At 42.6% G+C, this 15000-nt stretch overlaps 1 protein-coding gene across 3 annotated transcripts in view; it reads left to right on the top strand.

The window, feature by feature from the left end:
• The first annotated feature begins 10910 nt into the window (after nt 1–10910).
• Nucleotides 10911–15000, top strand: part of telo2 (TEL2, telomere maintenance 2, homolog (S. cerevisiae)) — a 13077-nt gene continuing 8987 nt past the window's right edge. For 2 of the 3 annotated variants that reach the window (XR_008397304.1, XM_053684266.1), the window contains exons 1-3: nt 10911–11074; nt 13521–13866; nt 14367–14647. Coding sequence is in view for 2 of the 3 variants with exons in the window: in XM_053684266.1 (XP_053540241.1) it covers nt 13529–13866; nt 14367–14647 (619 nt within the window). In the remaining variant the exon portion in view is untranslated. The remainder of the gene's footprint in view (nt 11075–13520; nt 13867–14366; nt 14648–15000) is intronic. The other variant, XM_053684257.1, reaches the window with a different exon arrangement.

The following is a 15000-nucleotide window of genomic DNA, read 5'->3' as shown; positions in this document are numbered from 1 at the left end:
AATCGCTTTCCAGCTTTACATTCCAACTGTAAAATGTATTATTCAGAGTTTAAAGTTTTACAGGCCTTTATTTTTGTTCTTTACACAATGCTCTCTTCTTCTTTTTCTAAATGACAGGGACATTAGAATAGAAGTGAGAAGTTAGCAGTCAGTTTCGTTTCCACGTCAACACACACTGAGCAGATACTGTATATACGTACTGTTATATTTATTTATTTATACTGTGCCACAGGGCCACTAAACTTCCTATTCTGATTGTTTAGAAAGTATTGATTCACATTCTAGTGCAAGTTTATTATTAATGCACTCGCTCTAATACGTTACCGTTTCTACAGTAACAGCTCGTTCACAGGGACTTGTACGGCCGACGTTCGACATAAATGGGTCCCCCCCCATATCGATGTTCAGTGGAAGGAGTCTCCAGCGCCAGTGCTCTGTAACAGTCAGGTAAAGCTGTAACTTTGGATTTTTCCACATCTTCAGGACAGACGAGTATAACGAAGCTGCGTTTTTGTTTTTAGTTGTTTGTCTTATTAACTACAAGAGAAAGAAAAAGAGAGAGGCTGGTGAGGGAACGACTTTTTATAGCTGCTACAGCACTACATGTAAATATTAATGGATAAAAAGTACAATATGTTTTTAATAAAGAAAACCTCTGGGGTGGTAAACAGTAACTCCTTTTCCGTTGCTGTAGAAACAATCACATATTAGAACGAGCGCAGTGATATAAATCTGTACATATCTAATAATAACATAATCCAATATAAACTGTCAGACAACTAATCAACAGCTTCTGACCAATCAGATTTGACAAAATACTATAAAATTCAACCATGAGGTTTCTATAATGCATATCTAGTGGCTATATGCGCCTAATTATTTTGTTAGCTGTGTTTAAAAAAACAACAATGAACCAACATGGCTGTGGATCAGGTGGTAACGCGGGTCGTCCACTAATCGTAGGGTTGGAGGTTCGATTCCCGGCCCACGTGACTCCACATACCGAAGTGTCCTTGGGCGAGACACTGAACCCCGAGTTGCTCCCGATGGGCAGTTAGCGCCTCGTGTGGTAGCTCTGCTACCGTTGGTGTGTGAGTGTGTGTGAATGGGTGAATGAGACCCAGTGTAAAGCGCTAAGGTTAAAGAAGCGCTATATAAGTGCAGACCAACACCAAACATGTTTAGTCTGATCGATTGTGTTTGCAGCGATAGTAAAGACAATGTAGCTTTTTAATCCCGCAGGCTGTACCATTCCCAGTGTGAACCTTCTTCCTCGCTCCATCACGCTCCATCGCTCGGCAGAAAGTAGTGCTGACCTGTTATCAGTGTATTAGTGCTGTCGTGACCTCGGTACATTCTGCAGAATGTGAAGTGTGTGAGCTTGTGCCATGGAGAGATGGAAGCTGAATCACACACACACACACACACACACACACACACACATACACACACACAAGACTCGTCCTCCTCATCATTATTCTTTGTGAGTTACGAGTCAGCAAACACACACACACACACACACACACACACACTAGAACGTGGTACTAAAACAAAATGCGCCTTATGATGAAAAGCCTTGGATACCACGATGATATCTTCATAACTGCTTTGCACTGTTCTCCCTGTAGACCACTACAACTTCCTGTGTATCTTTCAGAACGGGTTCCACCTAGAACGTTTTTATTAACCTAAGAACTCTTCATTGCCCAAACAAACCCATAAGAACCCTTCTAAATCGTATTGTTTTCCAACATTTGTGATGAGGACATCTTCTCTCAGAGCGGCTCTCTGACAGTAGCGCAGGTTCACATCAACGCGCTCGTTCTAATGCGTTAACGTTTCCGTAGCAACAGCTTGCTGGTGTGTAGTTGTTGTAAAGAGATGTTTATTTATTTATTCATGTAACGTTGACAGAAGGAGTCTCCAGTGTCGGCGCTCCGTAACGGTCGAGGGGTAAAGCCGTAACCTTTTTGTACGTTTTCCGACATCTTCAGGACTTCGTCTTCTTCTTTTCCTTCTTCGTGGTTTCTCTGTAACATGACAAGCTGAGTTTTTTGGGTTTTTTTTTTTTTTTTGTCCTATTAACTTTAAAAAAATGAATAAAAGAAAGTTCGTTGAGGGAACGAGTGTTTAGAGCCGCTCGAACATCCGCGAGGACGGGCGTCCTGCGACATTAAATGTAACTGTAAACAGATAAAAATAAATAAATAAATAAAAAAAGTATGACCTGTTCTTTAACGAATAAGAAATAATGTAATCGTCTGCAAATTGCTGCAGTGTAAAAAGAAATAAAACACCTCAGGACCTGCTGTTGTGTTTTTGTTAACAGTAACTCCGCTTCATCGCACCTCCCCGCCCCCGTCACTGATTATTTTCCTACAACAGGAAGACACGGTGTGTTTCATTCCTTACGTGTATGTATATTTGAAAAAAAAAAACTGTAGCAGCTATTAGACTGTAATAATGATGTTAGTCCTCCGTGAGCTCGTTTTTCGTTAGGACGAGGTTCTGCTTTCGGTAGTGCAATGAGTCGCTTTGACCCAGACAGAATCTACAGGCTGAATGAAGAAGGAGCACTTCCTGTTTTGTGATTGGTCAGCAGACAGTCAGAGGAAGTGCAGAGCGGCACAGGAAGAAAGCGCAATGTGTGTGTTTGTGTGTGTGTGTGTGTGTGTGTGTGTGTGTGTGTGTGTGTGTGTGTGTGTGTGTGTGTGTGTGCATGGGTCTGGTCTCTGTTCTAGATTCCTGGCTCAAGATGATGAACAGATGATCTGATCCTCTCCCCTGCAGTGATCTGGGACTGAACCATGGCACAGTGCTGCCATTCCTACAGTCACCCACACACACACACACACACACACACACACACACACACACACACACTCCTCATATACTTATTATTTATTATCCTTTGCAATTCAGTTCAATAACTAATATGCCCGTGATCAGTTGATCATCTTTGAATGAATTTAATTGGTTAAAAGTAATAACTGTGTGTGTTTCACGGTGAATAGAACTCACACTCACATTGCGTGGGACTGACTAACAGCCCGTCATTGATTAACGTGCTTTTGATGTTCCTATTTTTAGAGATATTGATCTGTGGAGAAAAGTAGCATCTGCCCATTCATTACACACTCACACACACACACACACACACACTTTTACTGCATTTATTTTTGCGACCAGATCTCCTAACACTATATTTTTCACCGTTTTGAGAACGGTATACGGTTTATATCTGTTTTTAAAAGATAATTATTAACAGTGGCCGTGTATTCTGAAGCGGAACATATTTTTCGTAGTAGTTTCGTAGTTTCTGTCACCGTTTCTAACAGCCAGGGGTCGTTGTTTCAATACCTGGTTACACCCTTGTGTGAGTGTGTGTGTACGTGAGACGTCACACGGTGACTTTATGACCTCATGAAATACCATCGTTAACAACCTTCTGGAACCTTCTCGCCGAGTTCCTACTGGTCGATGGCTACAAAGCTTCATCAGGAATACTGTTCAGAATTCTGGGAACGCTGCGTGTGAGACGGGAATACACCGTGGAAAAGGTAGAAAAGACGCCAGTACCATCACACACCCATTCACGGTACGTCTACCTGCATGTTTTTAGGAGGAAACCGGAGAACCCAGTGGAAACGCAGTGGAAGACACACGGAGAACATGTAAACCTCCATACAGACAGGACCCCGAGCTCAGGATCGAACCGAGACAACGCCTCCATACAGACAGGACCGAACCAGCGACCAAGAGACAACCCATCATTTACACTCTCATTCTTCATTATCGCAGACACTTTCATCCCAAATGAGGAAATACAGGCAAAGCGATATATCGAGCAGAAAACAGTGAAAGTAGTGCTAGCATACAAGACGTTTAGCTGAGTGCTAGAGGAGCAAGGGGACATAGTAGAGGTGTAAGAGCCAGTGCCGTGCTGATTGTGAATGATTTTTCAATATTCACGCAAAACAGCTTAAAGGAATAAAACGAATCGATATCCGAACTAAGTTTGCGTTTATTTTTCGGTCATTGAACAAGTTTAGATATCTTGAGCATTCAGTTAACTGGTAAAATGTCACTGTTGCCATATGGCAACAAAATGCGACGATGGAACTGTGCCGTGTTCTTCTCTAACAGTACGTACACTTACTCTTTTTTTTCACGTTCAAAGTAAGAAGAACGGTTGTAATTTCAGACACCGTATTTTCTAAAATTTACATTGCGTGAGAAGGAATTAAGAATTCAAGGGAAAGATTTAAAAAGATAATTCACCCAAACATGTCTGGATCTAATTGTTTTTAATGTATTTTGCGTGCGTAAATCCATCGTTATGTTTAAAGGCTTTTGTCATACAGTAGTTTTATAATAGTAGCTTAGCTACCTGCAGCTAGCAACTTTAACATGTGTTCGCCTAACACGTCTGACTCTAGATGATAGCTAGCTATTTAACCACTAACTGTTTCCCAATTCATCACCTAGCAGAACAAAGAAACCAGACAAGTCGACTAAATCAAATTCGTTTTGGACACGTTTCTCCTCGCCTGCTTTTTTCCAGCCCGGATAGACATGAACGCTTCATGGCCACGACTTCGTCATGATCGTCTGTCATTAGTTGCTTAATGTACTTACGCCGTTTCAGTTCTATTCACAACTTAAAGTGATGCCCTTTCACTATCTTACATTCGCCAAATGATAATAAAGTGTGGGGTTTGTTTTGCACATCAATTTTAAAAATCTTGGTGCCCCCTGGTGGTCCGGAGGTCCTAAAGCGTCCGCTTATAGACGGACACCATGGTCGTGTTCACTGTCATTGGTTATCTGTCTTTTACTAATGACGCACAGTCTGTGTTTCCTCCTCACTCGACAGGATGTTCAGTCGTAACGTAATGAGCATATTTATCACTTACGATTTAAAAGGAGAAAAGTCACGATTGCGCCATATATAGATGAAAGGTCTTGGAATTTAAACACTACGCATCACAGGATAGTCGGATTTAAGGTCAGCGTAACATCTGGACATTTTACTGATTCTTGGGAGTGGAGAATCAACCTCAACCTCAAAACTGACCCCACACACACACACACACACACACACACACACACACACACACACACACACACAGTCCTGTCTCCATCGTGTGCAGGGTCCAAATGAGAGATCAATACAGAGAAAGCTCACACTAGGCATCTGATCGAGTTTCAGAGGCAGTGAGAGGAGATAAATACATAAAATCCCATATACAGCCTGAAAGAGAGAGCATGAGTGTTAGCGATTAGCAATAAAAGACTTTTAAAAGAAACCCGAGACCGCAGTAAGTCCGAAACGCAGGTCTAAATGTAGGGAGGTGATCGATGAAGTGGGTTACAGCTCTGACATTTAAAGAGACAGAGCTGTAATTCAGAAGAGCATCATCTGTTGGTCAGGCATCATCACTTAATGCTCATATTCACAGACAGTGATTTAAGACCAAAGGTTACATCAATATTTACGTGGAGGAAGTTACTGGTATTCAGAGTCGGGTTACGCGACTCTGATTTTCTGTGCTCCTTGTTCAGATCCGCATGTTGTTCACGTCTCCGAAGGTGGCAGATTTTTCCTGGGTAGTCCGAGGTGGAGTTTTTCACTTTTAAATGCTCAGCTTAATAAGGGATCGAAAATACAGACCTATTTTTTTTTCTCTCGAACGTAATACGATCGAAAATTAACGCGAGAAACTATTTTTTTTTTAAAAACAAAAAGGGAAAATATGAAGATATACAACTGGGAAAACGGCGATGTGGGTGGGGTTGTTCCTATTTTAAATTGCAGAATTGATCAAATAATGCCAGTGTTTTTGTCCATACGATGCACGCAATGTTTAAAGAAGACGTGACGAAAGGTTGAAGGACGAGCTGACCAAGCACTCACAGCTCGAATTCAGTCCTCCACATAAGCAGGCTCTATGATTATGATGTCGCTGTATGAAAACGGGTAAGTCTGAAGTCTAAACACCAATTAAAGTTTTGCAGAAAAGTTTGCTCGTATTTTTCTCATTTGTTAGTCGCTTTGGATAAAAGCGTCTGCTAAGTGAATAAACGTAAACGTAATGTAAATCGTTACATGAATTTAACACAATTCTGAATGCAGCCCAAAGACATCTCTGTGTATGTGTGTGTGTGTGTGTGTGTGTTTGCAACAGTGTATGTGAGTGTGTGCTGCTGTTAGAAACAGCAGCACGAAAGCCTTAATGCGGAACACAGGTTGGAAAAAAGAGGAAATCGCACCGAGTTGCACGCCGAGCTGAGCACACACTCGTTACGTTCTGATAAACACCGACAGTAAAAGTTGTCCTACTTAGACGTTAACTCTTTCTCGCAGTACACCGGCGTCCGACTTTTTCAACCAGTGCAAACAAATGTATTATTTTATTGCTGCGAGCCTGTTATAAGATGAATCAGGACACTGTTGGGTTTCTGTTTGTAGAGCATCGTGGCTCTGTGTTTAGCTGCTGGTGAGGAGGAGTGTGAGCCCTCTGCTGGACAAACAATTCACACCTCTCGACGGTAACAGTGGAACGGAGATAAAATGCACGGCACAGCTAAAGCTTACTTGATAGTAAAACACCATGCGTCACTTCCGCTGTAGGCTAGGTAAAAATAAATAAATAAATAAGAGAGAAATGGTTATGAAAAATTCTTAAATCCGTGAGTGTCTAGTATCTTATGAACCATTAACCGCTACTGTGGAGCGTGACATCAAGTAGTCAATCAGCCAGAACAGGCTAATGACGCTAACAAGTAATGAATGTTTCACCCACAATATTTTCCTGAGTCTTAAAGTGCAAATATTCAAGTTTTTCAGAGATTCCCTTTCATGTAACATGTTATCGAGCTGTTTGTGAATGTAAAAAAGTCTGCAAAGTTTCAAAAATCAAAGCGCACGACAAACGGCGTTATCGACTCCCAAAAGAAGGAATCGATTCTGAACCGCTGAAACGACTCGCTAGTGATTCCAGACTTACTTCCTGTACTAACCTACGTAGGTTTGTACCAATAAACCCCACCTCTGGTCTTCATCGGCTGTTTGCTGACAGCGGTGGACCGATCACAGCAGACTGGGACATCTGACCAATCAGAGCAGAGTATGCTCTCTGAAAGGAGGAGTTTAGAACGAATCATTTAGAACGAATGATTATATATTATTAATACACGATTATACCATACTTCGGCGAATTTAATACCTGCCCTTCAGTCCTACTAATTCACACACAGTCTCTGTTCCACAAGGGAGCAATTACACTGCAAATTACTCTACTAGGTGTATTTTTAAAATCGAAACACCACAAATTTGCATATTCATTAATGCAAACTTTAATACCGGAGCGTTGCTGAATTCTCAATTCTGATTGGTCAGAAGGCGTTGCTTGGTATCTATAGTGTCTATAGCGTATCATTTCACTCGCATGCTGGACGCTCAACATAGACAGATCAGAAAACGTGTGTAAGAGCCGATATGGGGGACATTTTCTGTAAGGAGATTAACATTTCTTTAACGTTTACGGAAGGAGTCTCCGGCGTCAGAGCTTTGTAACACTTGGTGAGAAAAGGAGGAGCTAAGTTGTTTCACGGACCTTTCATAGCATTAAATGCAACCATGGACGGATAAAAAGTACGACGTGCTCTTGTAATTGGAATTCAGAGAAAGCACTTCAGGGCGTGATGTTGTAAAAACTTCGAATCACACCACCGTGTTGTTGATTATTTTCCCATAACGGCACACGCCCAAGTGTTTTACTGCTCAGATACTGTATAAAAGACTCTCAATCATCCACAGATCCTTTTAGTAGTCTGGACAGTTTGGACATTTATGTGGATGTTCTCAAGTTTAAACATGTTTTTACACACACACACACACACACACACACACACACACACACACACACACACACACACACACACATATATATGTCTTTAATAAATCAGAACCTGAGTGCATTGAGGAACTTTATCAAGCCGGAAGTGGAAAAACCTGAAGTAGAAGGGTTAGTGTAATCCAGAACAGACAGAGATGTACAATCATGAACGTTTCATACTACGTATGATCTCATTATTGCTGTAAAGTGATCTGTGCTGAGGTTTTGTCGTCGCTGTGTGAATGTAAATGACCTCTACTCAGTTTGCTCCCTTCGCAGAGTTACGAGCGAATGAGGTAAAGAGGAACAGAAACTCTTTCTCTTTATCCACAGAGGACGTGCACTTCGGCAGAGCTGAGTGTTCTCGCTGTTCTGTGGAAGTGGAAAAACAGACAGCGAGAGAGAGAAAAAAAGCCAGAAACGGAGAGAAGAAAAACCATAAAACAGACCGTGAAGCCAGCAGGACCTGTGTGGATTCATATATCAGTGACAGAACAGGAAAGAGGAGAGGCAGCATCTGCCAAAACCTCTCTCAGAGGAGCTGATGTGGTCTTTTTTAATCTAATCTCACCTCCACGTTTCCTTTTACTCCTGTTACAGGCAGCGAGATTATTTTACACACTCTGTGTAAAGCTAAAAACATCTGGTGAGGAGCGCAGCCTCGGTGTTACAGCTTTATTCGGAAACGATGATGAGTGACGTGTTTCGTGTTTCACGGTTCACGTTATTTTTTTCTTTCTAATCTCCTCACACAAAATACAATGGAAGACAAAAAGATATCAACGACTCATTCTCCCAAAAGTATAATATCTCAGGTCGTTTATCGTCCGTAGTGTTCTGTGGTCCTTGAGCTCTTAGTGAAGAAAATGTTCTTGTTACAAGTTAACATTTTCACGAACGAGGGCGTGTCCGTGGTGTCGTGATGCTTGCTCAGCATATCGGAAGTGAAATTCTCATGAACCTTCTCCAAAATCTCCAACCTTTTGCAGATGTGAGTCAGGAACGATCGCTGACCACTTTATTAGGAACACCTATACCCGTACTCATTCATGCAGCTATCCCATCGGCCAATCGTGCGGCAGCAGCAGTGCGGTGTATGCGATCAAGAGCTTCACGTAATGTTTACGTCGAACACCAGAACTTTGATGACGGTATTTCAGAAACTGGTGATCTCCTGATGGTGTGAAAAACAAACAACATCCAGATGGTCTGTGGATAGAAACGCCTTGTTGATCAGAGAGGATGACCAGACCTGTTTGAGCTGACAGGAAAGATACAGTAACTCAAATAAGCACTCTCTATACCCGTGGTGAGGGGTTGTCCGTTTTCAGCATTGAATTTATTTGTGATGTCACACTCCACAGTAGTGTTTAATGACTCAAATGAGAGTAGACACTCACAGTTTTGAGGAATTTGGAGGGTTTAGTTTTTTTTTTTTACCTAACCTACTCTGTTTAAAGGTTATAATTTTATTGTTGCAGTTGTTTACAGTGTTTTACTATCAAAAAAGCTTTAGCTGTCGTGTCTGTTTTATCTCCGTACCTCTATTATTGTGGAGAGGTGTGAATTGTTTGTCCAGCAGGGTGCTCACACCCCTCCCGTATCCCATCCCCCTGCTCAACAGCAGCTAAACACAGAATCATGATACTTTACACACAGAAACCCAACCATGTCCTGACTAATCTTATGACAGACTAGTGGCGATAAAATAAGTCATTTGTTTATATTGATTGAAAATATCTGATAAGAGGATCGTACTGGTAGAAATGGTTAAGGGTTCTGTATTTTTCCCCCTTGAAGTTTCCATGCACAACCCTACACCAAAGTGTTCTCCTTTCTGAAAAGGTTCCAAGTAGAACCACTTTTTGCCGTAATTAAGGAATTTAATATCATGAGACATTATGAAATAAATCGCTCTCAGAGGATGAGACGGCCGGGAAACTGAAGCTGCTGGAAGCTCTCCTGGCAAAAGCAACGTTTGATCAGAGGCTCATATTCATTATTTACTTATTTAATTCATTATTTAATTATTAGATTTAGCGGTATACTGTACATATTTACATTAAAAACCCCTGACGTAGAACCTGTCTGCGGTTTAACATTTAGTTAAACTGTCTTGTTACAAGACATCGTGTTCTTTAAGGGTGGATAATTAAGGGTTCTTAGTAATTAAGCGTTCTGAATTGTAGATTGTATGTATTTTGGCTCTTATTTTAGATAGATATATTTATGAATCTGAAACTCATTTGGGGACGTGTTAAAGGTTCTGTAAAGTTTGTCTACAACAAAATGTCATCCTATCACAAAGAGCACAAAGTAATTATTTAATGGATCCTTAAGGAACGCTTAAGTAATAACACATTGCTTGTGTTTATTAACTGAGCAAGTGTGCGTTACAGCCTCCAAATTATTGCTCATCTGAATAGCTAGAACTTGACAGGAGTTTAACATCTTTATACTTGGTACACTTATACTTAGGGAGGGTTCTTCAGGGGTTCTTTTAGTTCCTGTCAGGGATTTAACATTTAGTTATCTTTATACTTGGTACACTTATACTTGGGAGTGTAAGTATAAGTAAATTCCTGACAGGAATTTAGCATTTAGCTAAACTGTGTTGTTACTTCACAGCTTGTTTAAAGGATAATTAGTTCGTTGGATAATTATTGTTAGCCGCTTATACATGTTTCTGTCTGAAACTCTTTCTGATTTTGACATAAAAATAAAAATATAATAAGAAATAAAAATAAAAATATAAAACTACAAAACGTCAAACGTGATTTAAAAAAAAATAAAACACTGCCATCTCGTGGTGATATGAGGTATTTTACCCATGTGCAGTAGCGTATCTGAATAAATTATTTACAATAATCGATATATTAGTGTACGTAAATACATTTTTATTTTAATTTTCTAAGATACACTTTTAAATGTTTACGGTAACTGTGGCGTTTTAATTTATACTGAGCAGCAGGAGACTAAGCGGAACCTTTGCTATATTCTCCATGTATCCACACGGACGGTTTTACTGTTCGGACCTGACCAACATGGCGGATTTTGGTGTCTAATTTGAGACTTGTTCGGAGGATTTTATTTAATTTAATATCCGATAAAAGGAAGTAAGCTGCGAATAAACGCAGTAGCTTTTATGTTCGGAGTTTAAGGGTTTTTTTAAGGTGAGTAAAATATACTGATACATATATAGTGTATAAACTATATTATTAAACTATTACTATTAAGTAGTGCACTTAACTAGGGAGTTATCCGTTTATAGTGTTGTTATATAATTGTTGTAAAATGTTATATAATACGTGTATATTGCGTTCAGTGTTTTAATTCCGTGCCTTTTATGTCTATTTATATAAAAATAATAAAATAAAAATAAGACGAAAATAATAAAAGAAACAATGGTATACATCATATACCTATTTACCCAATTAGCTGTACCTACATTTTATATTAAAATTATTACAATTATTATTATAATTATTACCATTATCATTATTATTATTATTATTATTATTATTATTATTATTATTGGTTTGCTCATAATCAAAGTACCTACGTTTAAAATTCTATAGCCTCATTTTCATTTTATTATTATTATTTTTAGCTAAAATATATTTAATTTTTAAACAAGTAAATCATTTTGGAGTGTATTTTGAATGTTAAAAAAAAAAACTAAAATAAAAAATTAATTGACGGTATTTTGATTTCTATAAACATGCCAAATCTTTACAGTGTATGTGCAATATCATATAAATAATGAAAGGAATAAATGATGAAATAAACAGAAAATGAATGAATGAATAATGTTTGGAATATGAACAGATGTCCTCAATGTTAAATAAGTTTATAATTGTGTGAAAACAGGAACAGGGCGGGCCCGAAGCTCCTCTGCACGGTGTAATGATTATTATGGAACAGGGCGGGGCCGAAGCTCCTCTGCACGGTGTAATGATTATTATGGAACAGGGCGGGGCCGAAGCTCCTCTGCACGGTGTAATGATTATTATGGAACAGGGCGGGGCCGAAGCTCCTCTGCACGGTGTAATGATTATTATGGAACAGGGCGGGGCCGAAGCTCCTCTGCACGGTGTAATGATTATTATGGAACAGGGCGGGGCCGAAGCTCCTCTGCACGGTGTAATGATTATTATGGAACAGGGCGGGGCCGAAGCTCCTCTGCACGGTGTAATGATTATTATGGAACAGGGCGGGGCCGAAGCTCCTCTGCACGGTGTAATGATTATTATGGAACAGGGCGGGGCCGAAGCTCCTCTGGACGGTGTAATGATTATTATGGAACAGGGCGGGGCCGAAGCTCCTCTGCACGGTGTAATGATTATTATGGAACAGGGCGGGGCCGAAGCTCCTCTGCACGGTGTAATGATTATTATGGAACAGGGCGGGGCCGAAGCTCCTCTGGACGGTGTAATGATTATTATGGAACAGGGCGGGGCCGAAGCTCCTCTGCACGGTGTAATGATTATTATGGAACAGGGCGGGGCCGAAGCTCCCCTGCACGGTGTAATGATTATTATGGAACAGGGCGGGGCCGAAGCTCCTCTGGACGGTGTAATGATTATTATGGAACAGGGCGGGGCCGAAGCTCCTCTGGACGGTGTAATGATTATTATGGAACAGGGCGGGGCCGAAGCTCCTCTGGACGGTGTAATGATTATTATGGAACAGGGCGGGGCCGAAGCTCCTCTGCACGGTGTAATGATTATTATGGAACAGGGCGGGGCCGAAGCTCCTCTGCATGGTGTAATGATTATTATGGAACAGGGCGGGGCCGAAGCTCCTCTGGACGGTGTAATGATTATTATGGAACAGGGCGGGGCCGAAGCTCCTCTGCACGGTGTAATGATTATTATGGAACAGGGCGGGGCCGAAGCTCCTCTTCACGGTGTAATGATTATTATGAAATAGGGCGGGGCCGAAGCTCCTCTTCACGGTGTAATGATTATTATGGAATAGGGCGGGGCCGAAGCTCCTCTTCACGGTGTAATGATTATTATGGAACAGGGCGGGGCCGAAGCTCCTCTGCACGGTGTAATGATTATTATGGAATAGGGCGGGGCCGAAGCTCCTCTTCACGGTGTAATGATTATTATGGAACAGGGCGGGGCCGAAGCTCCTCTGCACGGTGTAATGATTATTATGGAACAGGGCGGGGCTGAAGCTCCTCTGGACGGTGTAATGATTATTATGGAACAGGGCGGGGCCGAAGCTCCTCTGCACGGTGTAATGATTATTATGGAACAGGGCGGGGCCGAAGCTCCTCTGGACGGTGTAATGATTATTATGGAACAGGGCGGGGCCGAAGCTCCTCTGCACGGTGTAATGATTATTATGGAACAGGGCGGGGCCGAAGCTCCCCTGCACGGTGTAATGATTATTATGGAACAGGGCGGGGCCGAAGCTCCTCTGGACGGTGTAATGATTATTATGGAACAGGGCGGGGCCGAAGCTCCTCTGCACGGTGTAATGATTATTATGGAACAGGGCGGGGCCGAAGCTCCTCTGCACGGTGTAATGATTATTATGGAACAGGGCGGGGCCGAAGCTCCCCTGGACGGTGTAAATGATTAAGCGTGTTGTGTTTTGAATCTGCAGTGTGTGTGATGGAGAGGCAGACTGCTGAGGCTCAGCTCCGTGTGCGTGCGTGTGTGTGCGCATGTGTGAGGAGCATCGCCACGTCTCGGGATCACACAGAGATCAGCGAAGCTCTACGCACACTCACACGCTACCTGGAGGGCGGAGACGCCTCGGCCGAGGACAGGGCGGAATTCGGGCGAGCTCATTACACACACGTCCTGCAGATGCTGCTCACCTCCAGCTCCTCGGACTGCTTCCACAGACTGAGTGTTGACGAGCGCAGGGAACTGTGGGACGCTTTCTTCCTCCGAGGTCCTCCAGACCAGGCGCTGCTGCTCTTACTGGACTCCATCAGCTCTCAGAGGTACATGAGAGAGAGAGAGAGAGAGAGAGAGAGAGAGAGAGAGAGAAAGAGAGAAAGACAGACAGTGAGTGTGTTAGTTAGAGAAAGCTTACATTTATGATGTGGTCTTTCTTTCTCTCTTTCCCCCTCTCTCTCCCCCTCTCTCTCCCCCTGTCTCTCCCCCTGTCTCTCCCCCTGTCTCTCCCCCCCTTCTCTCTTCCTGTCACTCGTCCCCATTTCTCTCTCCCTCCCTCCCTCGCTCCTTTTCCCCTTTCTCTCTCCCTCCCTCCCTCCTCTCTCTCTTTCTCTCTCCCTCCCTCCTCTCTCCATCTCTCTCTCTTTCTCTCTCCCTCCCTCCTCTCTCCATCTCTCTCTCTTTCTCTCTCCCTCCCTCCTCTCTCCGTCTCTCTCTCTCTCTCCCTCCCTCCCTCCTCTCTCCGTCTCTCTCTCTCTCTCTCTCTCTCTCTCTCCCCCTCCCTCCTCTCTCCATTTCTCTCCCCGTCTCTCTCTCCGTCTCTCAGTGAGAGTTCGGCTCTGGAGCGGTGTGTGCGTGTGTTGGAGGCGTTCCTCACTGCAGGGCGTGTCCGTGTGCTGTTGTGGTCTCGGTGTGTGGAAACCGACCCGCGCTGTGACTCCGCCCACCTCCGAGAGGTCGTGTTAAACCGGTTGGCGTCTCTGCCCGCTCTGACCGCCAACCGGCTGGGCACACACACACCGCCGTCGCTCACGGAGCAGCAGTACTACACACACCTCGCCCTCCACATCCTACACACACTGGAGAGGGTCTGCAGCGCTCTCAGAGGTGAGACAGGTGTTCACGTCATGCCTCTCTTTTATTATCGCTGGGCCAGACGGTAGAGTGCCATAACACAGTTTATCAAACACTGCGCCCCCTAGTGGTTAATAACAACCCTACATATAAATATACACATGATGGCTCATTTACAATAACGTATCAATCTTGACCGCTGTGAAAGGAGGCTGTGAATATTAACCATGGCCTACTGGTGTAGTCTAGTTTAATGTTTGTCCCGTTAGTGTTACAGTATTACAGCACCGTCATATAACCCAACTGTAGAGTGTGTCGGAGTAAGTACAATACCAGTTCAATAATCATGGAGAAAGTTCATTTTTCAATAATTCGACTAAAGTGAG

Source organism: Ictalurus punctatus, chromosome 1 (genome assembly GCF_001660625.3).
Source record: "Ictalurus punctatus breed USDA103 chromosome 1, Coco_2.0, whole genome shotgun sequence".
NCBI classification, from domain to species: Eukaryota; Metazoa; Chordata; class Actinopteri; order Siluriformes; family Ictaluridae; genus Ictalurus; species Ictalurus punctatus.
Note: the sequence above shows the minus strand (reverse complement) of the source record. Positions and strands in the feature narration are given on the sequence as shown.